The sequence below is a fragment of the Rhinoderma darwinii genome, chromosome 2 (assembly GCF_050947455.1).
Source record: "Rhinoderma darwinii isolate aRhiDar2 chromosome 2, aRhiDar2.hap1, whole genome shotgun sequence".
Classification (NCBI taxonomy): Eukaryota; Metazoa; Chordata; class Amphibia; order Anura; family Rhinodermatidae; genus Rhinoderma; species Rhinoderma darwinii.
Window position 1 is genome coordinate 36,447,614 of NC_134688.1, and position 15,280 is coordinate 36,462,893.

General features: G+C 40.8%; 1 protein-coding gene across 1 annotated transcript in view; it reads left to right on the forward strand.

The window, feature by feature from the left end:
• Positions 1-8,739, forward strand: part of CEP126 (centrosomal protein 126) — a 79,956-nt gene extending 71,217 nt beyond the window's left edge. The window contains exons 10-12 of the mRNA XM_075851523.1: positions 1,336-1,536; positions 3,685-3,749; positions 4,888-8,739. Of these exons, the coding sequence (XP_075707638.1) occupies positions 1,336-1,536; positions 3,685-3,749; positions 4,888-4,992 (371 nt within the window). The 3' untranslated portion in view covers positions 4,993-8,739. The remainder of the gene's footprint in view (positions 1-1,335; positions 1,537-3,684; positions 3,750-4,887) is intronic.
• Positions 8,740-15,280: the final 6,541 nt, after the last annotated feature.

The following is a 15,280-nucleotide window of genomic DNA, read 5'->3' on the forward strand; positions in this document are numbered from 1 at the left end:
CCCCGCTCTGGACATAAGTGTAGGTCCTGTAGATATGCCATAAATGTCTAAAGTAGGAATAACCCTGTAAGCTCTATTTACATAAAACCAAAACACCCGAAGCCAATGTCAGGGGTTGCTCTCACCTAGACAATATCTTCTCAAAAAAACGTTGTGATCACTGTTGGTCCATCTCCTAGAGCAACCGGCAGTCATATGATATTTCATGGAAGAAGATTTTGTCCAGCCACATGTTTCCCACTGACACATGACTGGGCTGAATCCGCCACAGCGGAGCCACTCTTACTTAGCGGATCTCGACTCTAGCTAATAGAGAGGGTTCCCGAGAGTGAGGGCATACAGTATATAATATATAGGGCATATGGACAACTCCATTAAAGCCAAACTCTTCTATTCATTTTTCTTAATATATCCAATATATCCCCTCTGGTTTCATCATAATTATATTGACTAGGAGAAAACATATCCCTCAGTCACTTCAAGGAAAGCTTGTAGATCAGTGTGATATAGTAACGTTATCTAGATATTCCAGGATAAAGCTGTCTACAGTACCCTCAGTCATGTATATAAAAATATCAACAACCCTCACAAAGTGACTTATAGAATACAAAAAAAATCCTATTTACTTTGATATGTGCAGGTATTTTCCATTGTGTATGTTCAAGGGACACTAGAAATGAGGGATGACAACATAATAAATTTGTATATCAAGCTGTAAGACTCTTCAAGTTCCTGAAATGAACAATCTTTTAGCAATTATGCAGGGAAAAGAGAGATCTATCTCCTTCTCCTCTCCGTATTTTGCCTGAGAATTAGCTGAAGGGGCGGGGTTCACTTATCTGCTTTCTATTGGAGACCGCAGTAAGGAGGGAGGGGCTGTTACAGCAAGCTGCCTCCCAGTCAGACGGAGGAGTCCAATCCCGTTCTCTTTTCATAATTTGGAGGAGGGAGACATAATGGACTCCTCCCTTTTCTATTGCTATACAGGACAGAACAGAATAAAAGAAGAGGATGATGTTATTGTTAATAGTATTTTTGTTATTTGTTTTGCTTCTTTTTATTGTGCCTATCCGTGTACAGATTGCCTGATGTCTGCCTTGTTCCATTACTACTGTCTTGATTGGGGATGTGTAGACATTAGGCTTAGTAATGCCTTGCGTACTAGAGGAATTTAAAAAAAATATGGAACCAGCCCATTTTAATTAAATGAAAATGATGAAAGTGGCCGAATCTGTTCCATGCCCACTCCTTGGCAATATATTATAATTGAAGAACGTTCTTCGTAGATAATTATGATGTTATTGTTTACGTTTGATCATTTTCTTCTCTCTGTAGTCTCAGAAAGCACAGTTCAGTTTATGCTGGCGGAGAATCTGGTGGAAACATCTGCAACAGATGGCGAAATTCTAGCTGCCATGCAAGAGATCCAAGCCAGCAAGCACAACGCTGCAATACACAGACCTCCGCCCACCGCTCTGTCTATAGAAGAACAGAGACTCCTCCAGTCACTCGATCGTCTCAATCAGAGACTGCAGAGTAAGTACTAAGTACAGTGATTAGGTGGGTTCTCAGCTGAACACACATACCCGGCTCCCTGGGCTGGTGTTACCAATTGGCAAGGTAAATACAAGAAACCTCTAAAACTATAACACCCCTGCTGTATAAGTGACAGCTAACCGGGTTTCAAGCAGCCCCGGGACTCCATGGACACGCTGTTGGGAAACAATGGTCTTGGGCGGTGATTCCAAATTAGGGTTCCTTGAAACCTCGCCAGGGGTTCTCCCGTCAGCAAGAGCTGTCAGTTTCACAGCGGGGCCGAACCCCGCCAAATTCGGCAGGACCGGTCAACCATGCAATGTGTTTGGGTATGTCCCAACTGTCTCCCGACAGCAGATGTAGAAGAAAAGAAGGATCAGGCATGTTGGATTTCAACATGCCCGATCCTTTGTTGTCACAGGGGATAAGCCGCCACCAGAGGCTTATTCCTCATTGAATACACATGCGCGCTCGGGCGAGCATGCGCGTGTATGCGAGAGTCAGGAGGAATAGTGGCCAAACGACTGCTCTGCCAGTAAGGAAATGAAAGCTACGCCTGCTATAAGCCGGTATAGATTTGCACCATTTCCACTTATTCTAAATAATAAATCTGGCATGGGCTACATCACTATGTGAGACCACGTCCACTTTTCTTATCACTTACTGCTAAAATGTTGCAGGTCCAAAACTTGGTGTAAACATTAAATTGTGTTCACTCTTAGTTATTTGTCTTATGCTCCACCCTCTGAAAACTTTAACAACTGCTGCTCTCCAACAATTCTCAAGGACAACAGTTTTGCTTCTGCCAACACCAGATCTTCACCTATATTCAGGGTTCTGCACTCTATATGTTAATATACATATTGTCAAAATGTGGTCAGTATCATAGAAATCAAGGGGAGCAGCTCTGTCAACATCCGTAAGCAATTACGATCTTATATCCGCTCTCTTCCTCAATATGGACAAAATGTATCAACACTATAAGGGTATGTGCACACGATGAGAGGCTTTTACATCTGAAAAGACAGACTGTTTTAAGGAGAAAACAGCTGCGTCGTTTTAGACGTAAAAGCAGCTCCTCGTATTATGCGAGGTGTCATTGACGCCCGTAATCTTGAGCTGTTCTTCATTGAATTCAATGAAGAACGGCTCAAATTACGTTTCAAAGAAGTGCCCTGCATATAATGTATATAAGTGCCCTGCACTTCTTTGATGAGGCAGTTATTTTACGCATCGTCTTACAGCTGTCAAACGAAGACGCGTAAATGACAGGTCGTCGGCACAATACGTCGGCAAACCCATTCAAATGAATGGGCAGATGTTTGTCGACGTTTTGGAGCCGTATTTTCAGGCGTAAATCGAGGCATAATACGCCTCATTTACGTCTGAAAATAGGTCGTGTGAACCCAGCCTAAGGCTGAATGCACACTCTATGTATTACGTGCGGATTTTCATGTGGCAAATCCGCAGCGTAATACAGTACCAGCAAAGTAAATGAGATTTCAAGAAATCTCATCTACACGGTGCAGATTTTTTCTGCACTGAAATTGACCTGCGGTGCGTATTTTCAAATCTGCAGCATGTCAATTTATCCTGCGTTTCCGCTTGCGAATTGTATCTGACTTGTTTACAAGAAAAACGCACCCAAATCCGCAGCATAAAACCGCATCTATTCCTGCATCAAAATGTTAAAAAAAACGCATCAAAAGACGCATCATTAGGAGCGTATAGCTGCGGTTTTGATGCGGATTTTCCACATAAAATTACGCAACGTGTGCATTTGGCCTCTAGTAAGTAGTTTGCTTTCCCCATAAAATTCTGGGGGCACCTTTTCTTAGAAGTCTGCATTGAAGTGTCCCTCTGGTTCCTCCTGGAAATGTGTGGAAAAAAATCAGTGCTGACAGTGTCAGAATCTGTAGTGACACACCCAATCAACAAAGGGAATGATAACGCCCAGTTGAATATATATTTATAGATTTCCAGGAGGAATAACAGAGGGACACAACAACGTAGAGTTCTAAGAAAAGATGTTTCAGAATTGTCATTTGATGTGGAATACAGGTAATTACTAAAACAGACATCTCAGGAGAGGTCACAGATCATTGATAAAATTGATAACATTCCCATTTCTTTCGTTCCTTTTTGTAGATGTCCAAGAAACCATGATCAAACCCTCGGCAGCTACAAATGGATTTCAACCTAAATCACCACTGGTGAGGTTTATTTTACACTTTTTTTTACACTGAGATTGTGCTAAAAATTTCAAATAATACGTATTACATGATTTGGGCCCCATCAATAAAAAAACATTGAAGGAAAAAGTGTCCAATCAAATCACTTCTTACATTTTCAAACCATGTCCTGGGAATATAAAAGCTTAAATCTGATTGGTTGCTAAGAGCAAAGTCTATCTAAAGTCTATGGTAGGCCACTGGTACTAGATTGGAACAATATTGTCTGGATCTGATAACAAATATCAATATTTATGAGTAGTAGTCCTCATTTTGAGTCACACCTCACTTCTTCCCATCCACCCTTGTTATTGGCCAGGTAAAACTTGTACATTGCAGCTGCATCTATGTAAATATAAAGAATTTGAATAAAGTATATTAAAAATAATCGCCAGGGAATCGGTTGGATTGTATTAGAAAAACAAACCAGTGGGTGCTAGTTAACCTGCCAAATGTCCCCTCCAAACTTCCATTCGGGACACCTCTAAAAAGTGCACCCTGTATGTTAATGTACTGTTTTGCCTGGTCTCGAGGCTGCACTCTTGGCCCACAATAAACTAATCACAGGGTGTCCAGCAATCCTTGGAACAAGTTTTTGATTTCCCTGCAGCGCCACCACAGGGGAAATTAAGCATTACATGGTGCCTATTGAAATCAATGGGATGTCCATATAATGCACGGACATGTTGGAGACTTTGTAGCTGCTCTACTGTCTGGCTAATAGATGAGGGCTCTGACCCATGGACTGAAAGGTATAAAATTGTGGTTTTTAACACGTGTCAATCCCTTTAAGATTTATAGCAGCAACTAATGATCTGCAAATCTGTCTGGCCCCAAAATTGATCCAAACTTAACTTAAATATTTAATTCAGAATCAACTGACGATCCAGAAATAAATTTCACGGAAGTGTAGGATCATGGGAAACCACTGGAGCTGGACGACTGCCAGGGAGGTCACAGCTCGATAAGTCACATTTACCTGCATTTTGATTGGATATTAAATGTGTGGCACTGTGCCAATCCTGAGTTGGCCAGATTACTAAAGTTTTCTATTGGGAGCCTGCTTTACATATAGCCAATAACTAATCAAAATGTTTTTTCCCTGTAATGTATTTTTCAGAAGATTCATCAGTTCCCACCCCATTCAGCAGAACACATGACACAAGCACAAAAATACCGCAGTCTGTCAGCAGACCCACGCACACGGCTGCAAAGAAGATACTGAGTCCCCTAGGTGGCTGAAAGTTGTATCCTAGTTGTACTGTTAACTCTTCATGTTCCTGAACATGTGTACATATATATAAATATCTATATCTGTCATATTTGTTTCCATATCTATTGAGATGTAATATATTGTAATGCATTGGCTGAACACTGACAGACATACATTTTATTTTTCTACATTTCTATGACAAGTTTGCACTAGCTTTCGTATTACGTTTGTAGTAACCACACTGGAACGTTTAGTGCATCATATAATATGAATATATTTGGTCATCCATAGCAACCTGACGGGTGAAAGGGGTTTTTTTATGTTAAAAAATGGCAGCTATGATGTGGTCAGTTACCATGAATACTACAAGGTAACATTTCAAGCAGTCGAGTTGTTTAATACGATTTTTTTACAAAAATATGGTGGCAAGAAATATAACAATGTGGATTGAGTACTGACAAGCCTCTTATGCCTTCTCTGCCCTAGACTGGTTGCTAGGCATGGGCTGCCTGACAATCCTATGAAAAGTAGTTAGGTTGTTAGGCAGTGTATCCATAGCAACCAATCTGTCTATTACAATTCTGCTGTTCTGCTCAAATATATATTGGCGCTGTGCTGATAAAGGAAAAAGCAGCTTGGCATCGGTCACGTTATGCCAATCTCCATGTTTAAAAAGTAGATGACCGGTGACCGGACAGGGGAAATGTGAAAGTAAGTGTTGCTACTACCAGTCCCACTGAACTAATCTCCTTTATAATAGTTGAATAATTCATGGACAGTTGTGTATGGAACGTACTATTACTTTAAGCAAACTACTTAGTCAACCGGACATCATAATATATGAATACGGGATGTGTAACAGGTAAAATTAAAGTCAATGTCCACCGCATAACAACATGTCTTTTTTTATTTCCAACATTAATTGCTTATTAATTTTATAATATATATTTATTGGGGGTTTTTCTGGTTCACAGCTCCAAATCCCATGGCTCCCTTCACACAGCCATAGACTTAAATGATAAAGGTAAAATTCTGTCTGCCTGTAGCCACCACTAGGGGGAGCTTACTGCATACGGTATTTTGTTCAGTATAAAAATCATTTGCACTAAGCTCACCCTAGTGGTGGCTGTAGGCAGGCAAAATTATAGCATTCAACTCTATGCAGGAAATTTAGAGGTCGTATTAGATAAAATAAGCTCTACATAAATCAGTGCAGAATTTTGCACATACTCAAATGACAAAAAGTAAAAATGGTGTCCCATGGTGAGCATTCACTTTAAGGAAAGTTGCTTGTACTTCTTTACCTGATACCTATTCTTCATATATTGACATAGTCTTGATTCTATGCTTCTGTGCATGGCATTTTTTTTACTTCTGCACTTTTTCTGATCTTGAGAAAAGTCCGGTGTTTTTGTTAAATGGTTCATGTTACTTATACTGACAGCTTATCTATTCAGGCAATTGAACCTTGACTTTTTCTTGTCAGCCCATGGTGTGCATGACAGCTCCATCTCTCCAAGAATGGGACAAGAACTGATATCCATAAGACTCTTAAAGGGAATCTGTCACTAAGTTTATGCTGATGGAGTGCAAAATATAGTAGTGACAGGGATCCTGATTCCTGCACAGGGTCACTTACTGGGTTCCTTGCTGTAGTTTTCATAAAAACACTGTTTAACTGCTACAGCACTGCTAGTCTCAATTATGAGCGCGATGTGTAGTTCTCTCAATTATGGGCACGCGCTGTGTAGTCCTCGCGATGATTGCGCACTGTCTAGTCCTCTTAATGTTCAGCGCGTGCTTTGTAGTCCTCAATAATGAGTGAACATTGTGTAGTTCCCTCAATGATGAGCGCGCTGTTTAGTCCTCCCAATGATAAACACACACTGTGTAGTTCTCTCAATGATGAGCACGCGCTGGCCTCTCAATGATGAGCGTGTGCTGTGTAGTCCTCTCAATGATGAGCGCGCTCTGTGTAGTCCTCTCAATGATGAGCGCGCTCTGTGTAGTCCTCAATGATGAGCGCGCTCTGTGTAGTCCTCTCAATAATGAGCGCGCTCTTTGTTGTCTTCTCAATGATGAGCGCGCGCTGTGTAGTCCTCAATGATGAGCAGGCGTGCGCTGTGTAGTCCTCTCAATGAGCGCGCGCTCTGTAGTCCTCTCAATGATGAGCACGCGCTGTGTAGTCCTCAATGATGAGCACATGCCACGTAGTTCTCTCAATGATGAGCGCACGGTGTGTAGTCCACTAAATGATGAGCGCTGCTGTGTAGTCCACTAAATCGCTGTGTAATCCTCTCAATGATGATTGTGCTGTGTAATCCTCCCAATGATGAGAGCACGCTGTGGAGTCCTCTCAATGATGAGTTCGCGCTTCAAGTCCTCTCAATGATGAGCGTGCGCTGTGTAGTCCTCAACATTTATGAGCTTCCTCCCACCCACCGCTGATTGACAGCTTCCTGACTGCACAGTATCGGAAAAAAAGCTGTCAATCAGCGGTAGGTGGGTGGGGAAGCCACAGATAATATACATGGGCTGCAGGAGAAAAACAGTGAATTTATAAAAACTACAGATTTATTGCCAGGTAAGTGATACAGCACTGGAATCACTTTACTTTATGTTGCTCTCAGATAGTTCAGCATAAACCTGGTGTCAGGCTCCCTTTAAAAGGGTTTGTCCCACCTGCACAACGCCTTTTGTAATAAGGACCTGCAGATGATGAGCTGATTGCAGCAGTTCAGGTTGCTGAAACCCCTAGTGATCAGCTGTTATCGCAGGAGGAAGCTGCCATTGGCTGCACATTTTTTCTGCAGTGGCCACTTTAGGAGAAATGTGGTATTACACGGTGCCCATTCAAATAAATCGCCTAACATATATAATACATGGTCAACCGGAGTTCTCCACAGCATTAGCTGCTTTTTGCAGTAGCTCTCCACTCAGGCTGGTTGTCCCCCAATCTAATTGGACAGGTGACCACAAACGTCTGGTCACACTCCATTCAAATGTCTGAAAGGTAGAAAAAGCTCAAAGTGAGAGCAGGAAGTTTCCATAATGTAGATTTAATACCAGCATGGGCAGCTATTGAGAAGAGAACTCTCTTGTTCTCAGGTTCAGTAGGGTTCCCAATTACCGGACTCCTGATAATCACACTATTATAACCTGCCAATCGGGCATGTCATAAAAGTGTTTCAATAAGTTGCAGTCGAGTTGCGGTTTGCCACAATCTCCGGTTAACTGGGATTTTTGCAAAATGCCAACTCAACCACAATGCGCGAATTTACCCTAACCGTGTGCTATTACTTATAAATAATACTGCAAAAATAGATGGGATTTGTTTGATTAAATTATGAATGGGTGAACTATGTATATATTTTTTATTCTGCAGATTTTTAATACACATTTTTAAAACCACGTTTTATTTGTATGGATTGTTACCTACATAGAAGTGTTGAGGTAAAGCAGGCTAGCTCATACTGAAGCGTAACTGAGTAATATATGGTGATGATACGATCTTTACATCACTAGGGGGCAGTATAACACTTTATTATAAAAAATATATAAATCTGTGTAAAGGCCTCAATTTTATATATTATTTGTTATTTTGATATGCATGTTATAAATGTGTGAACAGTTGTAGAATGGAATAAATACTGTGCTATATAATCCTATAGAGATTTGTAACGACCATAATGCACTTTACTAGATTATTCTATATTTTTATATCTGAAAATACCTCATGTTGGGTTTTTTTGGGAGTGAACGCTAATTTAAGTTTTGTGTTTGATATAAAAAATAAAATTATTTTAATATGCAAAATAAAATTTGGAAAATTGTTTTATTTATGTGTATGTGATTATTTATATAAGGATAGATAGACAGACAGAGACAGATAGATAGATAGATAGATAGATAGATAGATAGATAGATAGATAGATAGATAGATAGATAGATAGATAGATAGATAGATAGATAGATAGATAGATAGATAGATAGATATGAGATAGATATGAGATAGATAGATATGAGATAGATAGATATGAGATAGATAGATAGATAGATAGATAGATAGATAGATAGATAGATAGATAGATAGATAGATAGATAGATATGAGATAGATAGATAGATAGATAGATAGATAGATATGAGATAGATAGATAGATAGATAGATAGATAGATAGATAGATAGATAGATAGATAGATAGATAGATAGATAGATAGATAGATAGATAGATAGATATGAGATAGATAGATATGAGATAGATAGATAGATATGAGATAGATAGATAGATAGATATGAGATAGATAGATATGAGATAGATAGATATGAGATAGATAGATATGAGATAGATAGATAGATAGATAGATAGATAGATAGATAGATAGATAGATAGATAGATAGATAGATAGATAGATAGATATAGACAGACAGACATATAGACTTTTTTTTCTAGTCTCATACAACACCTATTACTTATAAAATGTAATAATTTGTGATCGTTATACAAAATAATATATTAATATGGGAATCACATATTCATTGTGTCGTAGACATGAACGGAAAACTTTACTGAAAAAAATTATAATTTTGTACTGTGTTAAATAATACGTAGAAGAACAAAATAACTCAGATTGTACCTGTTAAGCCATGACTTTACAATATAAAGGGCACCACATTATTTATAAGAGTCCTAGTAGGAGATTTAGAGGATGAAATACAACAAGAACATAGACTATCCACTTTTTCAATCCCTCTAATAGGGACTTGTCACCCAGACCAGTTATTTTGCATTAAACAGGTTGCCTGGTTTAGAAAACCTATTTTTAAATACCTTATTTGTATATTTTGAGTTAATAGAGGGGGTCTCTTGTTCTGGACCCTCATTTTTTAGTCGGAGCAGTGAACGATTGCAAAGAGTGACTCATTCTGTAGGACCTGGTCATGCTTTACTTGGACAGTCGATTTGATTTCAATGAGAACTTTGTAATTCTTCCTTTCTCCTGTGGTGGCGCTGCAGGGAAATTGCACACTTGCTGCCAGATTCCTCCATAACTTACAGATGATTGTGGTGGATCCCAACAGCAGAACACTCCATGATCAGTTTATCATCAGGGACCCTTCTAACAAAAAAGGATTTTCCAAAGTGGACCACGCCTTTAAGGCATATAACAGATATCTTAATGACGCATGACGATCCGTTGTTTTGTCTAACAACACCTTTCAGGGGCGTAACTACAGGGGGCAGAGATTGCGGTCGCATCCAGGCTGTAGAGCCTGAGAAGTTCCAAAAGTTTCCTCTGCCCACAGGCCAGTTCTCTAAATACATTTTATAGTTGGTGGCCATGTTACATATCTTTCGTTTGGGCCCAGGAGGTTCATGTTAACCCTCTGATCCCTTGTGTACCACCTCACTACCCTACATGTGGACATATCCTAAGAACCCCTAGCATTGAAATCCTGTATTTATTCGTGAACCAGTACCAGTGTCTAGGAACCCACCAGTCCCATGTTGCCGCCATTATAGTTTTAGGTGACGATAGGACAGACATGGACAGCATGTTGTTGAGGAATCCCAGTATTACAGAGCGCGCCTGCCGCCAGCTGTTCTCGTGGACTGCGGCCAGATAGAGTTTGTAAACATCTCACTTCGTTTGCATCAGTCAATGACATTTATAACTAATTCCAGATCTGCCGGAGGATGGTCAAGGGCTGTGATTACGACATCCGATGTGGTAACTGTATCTCTCCTCCATGAATTTCCATATGTTTATACCGTCTCAAAACTGATGAGGTCAAAAAACAAACGGACGATGTTAAATAACAATATACTTACTAATCACTGTCTGCTGTAACAGGGTAATACAAACAGCTCACATAAAATCCTATTACAAAAAGAAAATTAATATGAAAACTAGCGTCACTTGTGCCAAGCCTGACAACTGACTAGTCTAGCATGTGCCACAATTGTTGAGATGGTTTTGGAGCTAAATGGGACACTTAGATCCTCCTCTGGGTTGGTACTTAGAGTTGTTGTACAGATCCCTACTGTAGGTCCACTCCTGACCCGGACTTTATGCACTGGACAGCAGGGCCAACCTGGAACAGGACAGAGAATGGACCGTGTTCATGGCTGTTCGGCCAATGAACGTTACGCCAGTTTTACTTACCTCTAAGCGACCAGTCTTCCTGGTAATGACCTTTCGCTATCATGACCTTTGCATCCGCTCTGCATCACGTCTCTGCCTGATGACCTCTGCAGCACACCCGCCACTAATCTGTGACTACATAGGCCGCAACCTGGTGATCCAACCAGGTGTTACAGGTGAAAAACGGGAGGGTTCCTTAAACTACACACCCTGGTTTAGTCAGTGTCAAACCGATTACGGCATAGAGGTCCCACTATATTGTGCATTCTTTAACAGCCAGCCTTATATAGATTGGTCCTGACACCTGTTTGGTGCCAGCTATAGTGGTTAATCCCTGTCTGTAGCGTTTATGTTTCTTAGAGCCATTATACTTTGTAATGTAATTTTTGACCCAAATTATTCCTGACAAATCTGCGAAAACTTTCTGGTACTTGTCTGACTGTTTCTGTTATTCTGCCCAGTACAAGGATTTGGTCTCTGTCCTGCACTTTCCAATTGATGTTAACCCACATTTGTCTAACTTCAAATTAACTTCAATTCGGTCTATAGGCAAATTGTGCGATCCAGCTGGGTATCTCTCAGACCAAAAATATTATACTTCCCTTTTAAAGCATACTTTTAAAGGGGTTATCCAGTTTATTACACAGACAACACATCGATATGAATGAATGTGTAATGCTTAATTTCACCTGTGGTGATGCTGCAGGGAAATTTAAGATTTACTGCCAGGTTTCCCCACAGATTACAGCTGATCGCTGTCAAGGGACTCTTCTAAGAAGTAGGGATTGTCCAAAGCGTAGAACCCCTTTAAGGGTATGTTTAGCTAATAGAGCGAAGAACCACCGTCTCAGGCCTTATTCAGTTGAACGTTGAATACGTCCCACAACGGCCGTCACATGGAAGCATGTATTTCAATGGGGCCGTTCACACTGCCGTTGTTTCAATGGACCATGTGAAGGGTCCGTTGAAAAATAGAACATGTCCTATTTTCTTCCGTTTTCACGGATCCCACCATAGACTAAAGTCTATGGGGATCCGTGAAAACAGGACCCACACGGGGGTAACGCTGACGTAAAAAACGTGAGTTTTTCTCGTCAGAGTTTCCCCAGATTCATCTGAATAAGGCCTAAAACTGAGAATCACACTAATAATACTTAGCCTAGTTAAAAAGGCAGTGACTATTATCGGTATACAGCTTTTTGAAAAATAGCAGAACATTGGTAACGGTAGATATAGCCATAAAATTACTGAAGCTCATATATTCAATTACCGATATATATTACTGATAGGAGAAAAAGCAGAAAGTCCATATTAAAGTGGTTGTCTGGGCATGGGGCGGTTTTTACTCAAGTGAATAGGAGCAGTACTGCAGCACGGCCAAAATATAGTGGTTGGAGCCATCTACTTCCGGCAACTACCACTGCATAACTTCCGGTGCTGGAGGCAGCCGGAACAGCTGATCGGTGCGCGATCCGGGTGTCGGACCCTCACTGAACATATACTGATGACCTATCCTGTGGTTAGGTCATCAGTATGAAAAACTGCCCCGTTCCTGTACAACACCTATAATTAAAGCCCCTTAGGTAAAAAAAAAAAAAATATATATATTCTTCCTGTTTTAGAGGTTAAAGTTGGGAGAAGACCTTTTGCTTGTTGACCCCATGAGAACACTTGCTCCTGTGCTTCTTCAAGAGCAGGAAGTTTTGTCAGGGGGACACAAATACAGAAGCTCTTCTCACATGAGACTTGTAACCTCAATTTCTGCTAACAGGGCCGGAATAAGATAAACAGTTAGGTCCAGATATATTTGGACAGTGACACAATCTTCATGATTTAGGTTTTGCTGCCACCACATTGGGTTTGCAATGAAACTACTGAGATGCAATTGAAGTGTAGACTTTCAGGTTTCATTCAAGGAGTTGAACAAAAATATCGTGTGAAACGTTTAGGAATTGCAACCATTTTTCTACACAGCCTCCTCATTTCAGGGGCTCAAAAGTAATTGGACAAATTAACATTACCATGAACAAAATGTTTTGTTTTTTTAATACTTTGTAGAAAATCCTTTGCAGGTCTGGAACCCATGGACATCACCAAACTTTGGGTTTCCTCCTTTGTGATGCTTTGCCCGGCCTTTACTGCGGCTGTCTTCAGTTGTTGCTTCTTTGTGGGTCTTTCTGCCTTAAGTTTTGTCTTAAGCAAGTGAAATGCAGCTCGATCGGGTTGAGATCTGGTGATTGACTCGGCCATTGCAGAATATTCCGCTTCTTTGCCTTATAAACTCCTGGGTTGCTTTCGCAGTATGTTTTGGGTCATTGTCCATCTGTACTGTGAAGCGATGTCCAATCAACCTTGCTGCATTTGCCTGAATCTGAGCAGAAAGTAAATCCCTGAACACTTCACAATTCATCCAGCTGCTTCTGTCTTCAGTCACATCATCAATAAACACTAGTGACCCAGTGCCTTTGGCAGCCATGCATGCCCATGCCGTCACACTGCCTCCACCATGCCATCTCTGCCTGCACCATGCCATCACACTGCCTCTACCATGCCATCACACTGCCCCCACCATGCCATCACACTACCCCCACCATGACATCACACTGCCTCCACCATGTTTTACAGAGGATGTGGTGCGCTTTGGATCATGAGCCGTTCCAAGCCTTCTTCATACTTTCTTCCTCCCATCATTCTGGTACAGGTTGATCTTAGTTTCATGCTGTTCCAGAACTGGGCGGCTTCTTTACATGTAGTTTGGCAAAGTCTAATCTGGCCTTTCTATTTTTGGGGCTGAATAATGGTTTACACCTTGTGGTGAATCCTCTGTATTTGCTCTCATGAAGTCTTCTGTTTATGGTACACTTAGATACTGATACTCCTACTTCCAGGAGAGTGTTCTTCACTTGGGTAGATGTTGTGAAGGGGTTTTTCTTCACCATGGAAAGGATTCTGCGATCATCCACCACTGTTGTCTTCCCTGGACGTCCATGGAGTTCACGAGATCACCATTGCGCTCTTTTTTTTCAAGAATGTACCAAACTATTGATTTGGCCACTCCAAACATTTGTGCTGTCTCTCTGATGGATTTCTTAATTTCTTTTCAGCCTAACGATGGTCTGTATCACTTAGGGTATGTGCACACACACTAATTACGTCCGTAATTGACGGACGTATTTCGGCCGCAAGTCCCGGACCGAACACAGTGCAGGGAGCCGGGCTCCTAGCATCATACTTATGTACGATGCTAGGAGTCCCTGCCTCGCTGCAGGACAACTGTCCCGTACTGTAATCATGTTTTCAGTACGGGACGGTTGTCCTGCAGCGAGGCAGGGACTCCTAGCATCGTACATAAGTATGATGATAGGAGCCCGGCTCCCTGCACTGAGTTCGGTCCGGTACTTGCGGCCGAAATACGTCCGTTAATTACGGACGTAATTAGTGTGTGTGCACATACCCTTACACTGAGAGCTCCTTTGACCTCATGTTGTGGGTTCACAGCAACAGCTTCCAAATGCAAATGCCACAACTGGAATCAACTCCAGACCTTTTACCTGCTTAATTGATGATGGATTAATGAGGGAATAGCCCATGCAGCCCATTAAATAGCTTTTGAGATAATTATCCAATTACCTTTGGTCCCTTGAAAAAGAGGCAGCTACATATTAAAGAGCTGTAATTCCTAAACCCTTCCTCAAATTAGGATGTAAATACCCTCAAATTAAAGCGGAGAGTCTGCACTTTAAGCCCATATTGATTATATAACTGTATATTCGATATGTTTTGGTAAACAGCTAAAATTCCAAAACTTGTGTCACTGTCCAAATAATTCTGGACCTAACTGAATTATTCACATGCTATAACACACTAACATTCATGTTCGGATAGTTCTTTAAATGCACATGTGCAATTAAGACTCTGTTCACACTTGCCTCATGGTTTGGTTCCGTCAGGTTGCTGACAGGATGAATAGTGTAGTCTGTTTAGTAACAAAAAACACTGATGGATCCATTATAAGTCAACGGAATCTGTTAGAATCACTTGCAAAAAAAATTTTAAAATAAGTCAGGGATCCTGCAAAATGTGATCAATACATTAAAATGCACCAAAGAGCGCCATCATTTTGGCGCAAAATATTGATCAAAAGTAAACCAACCA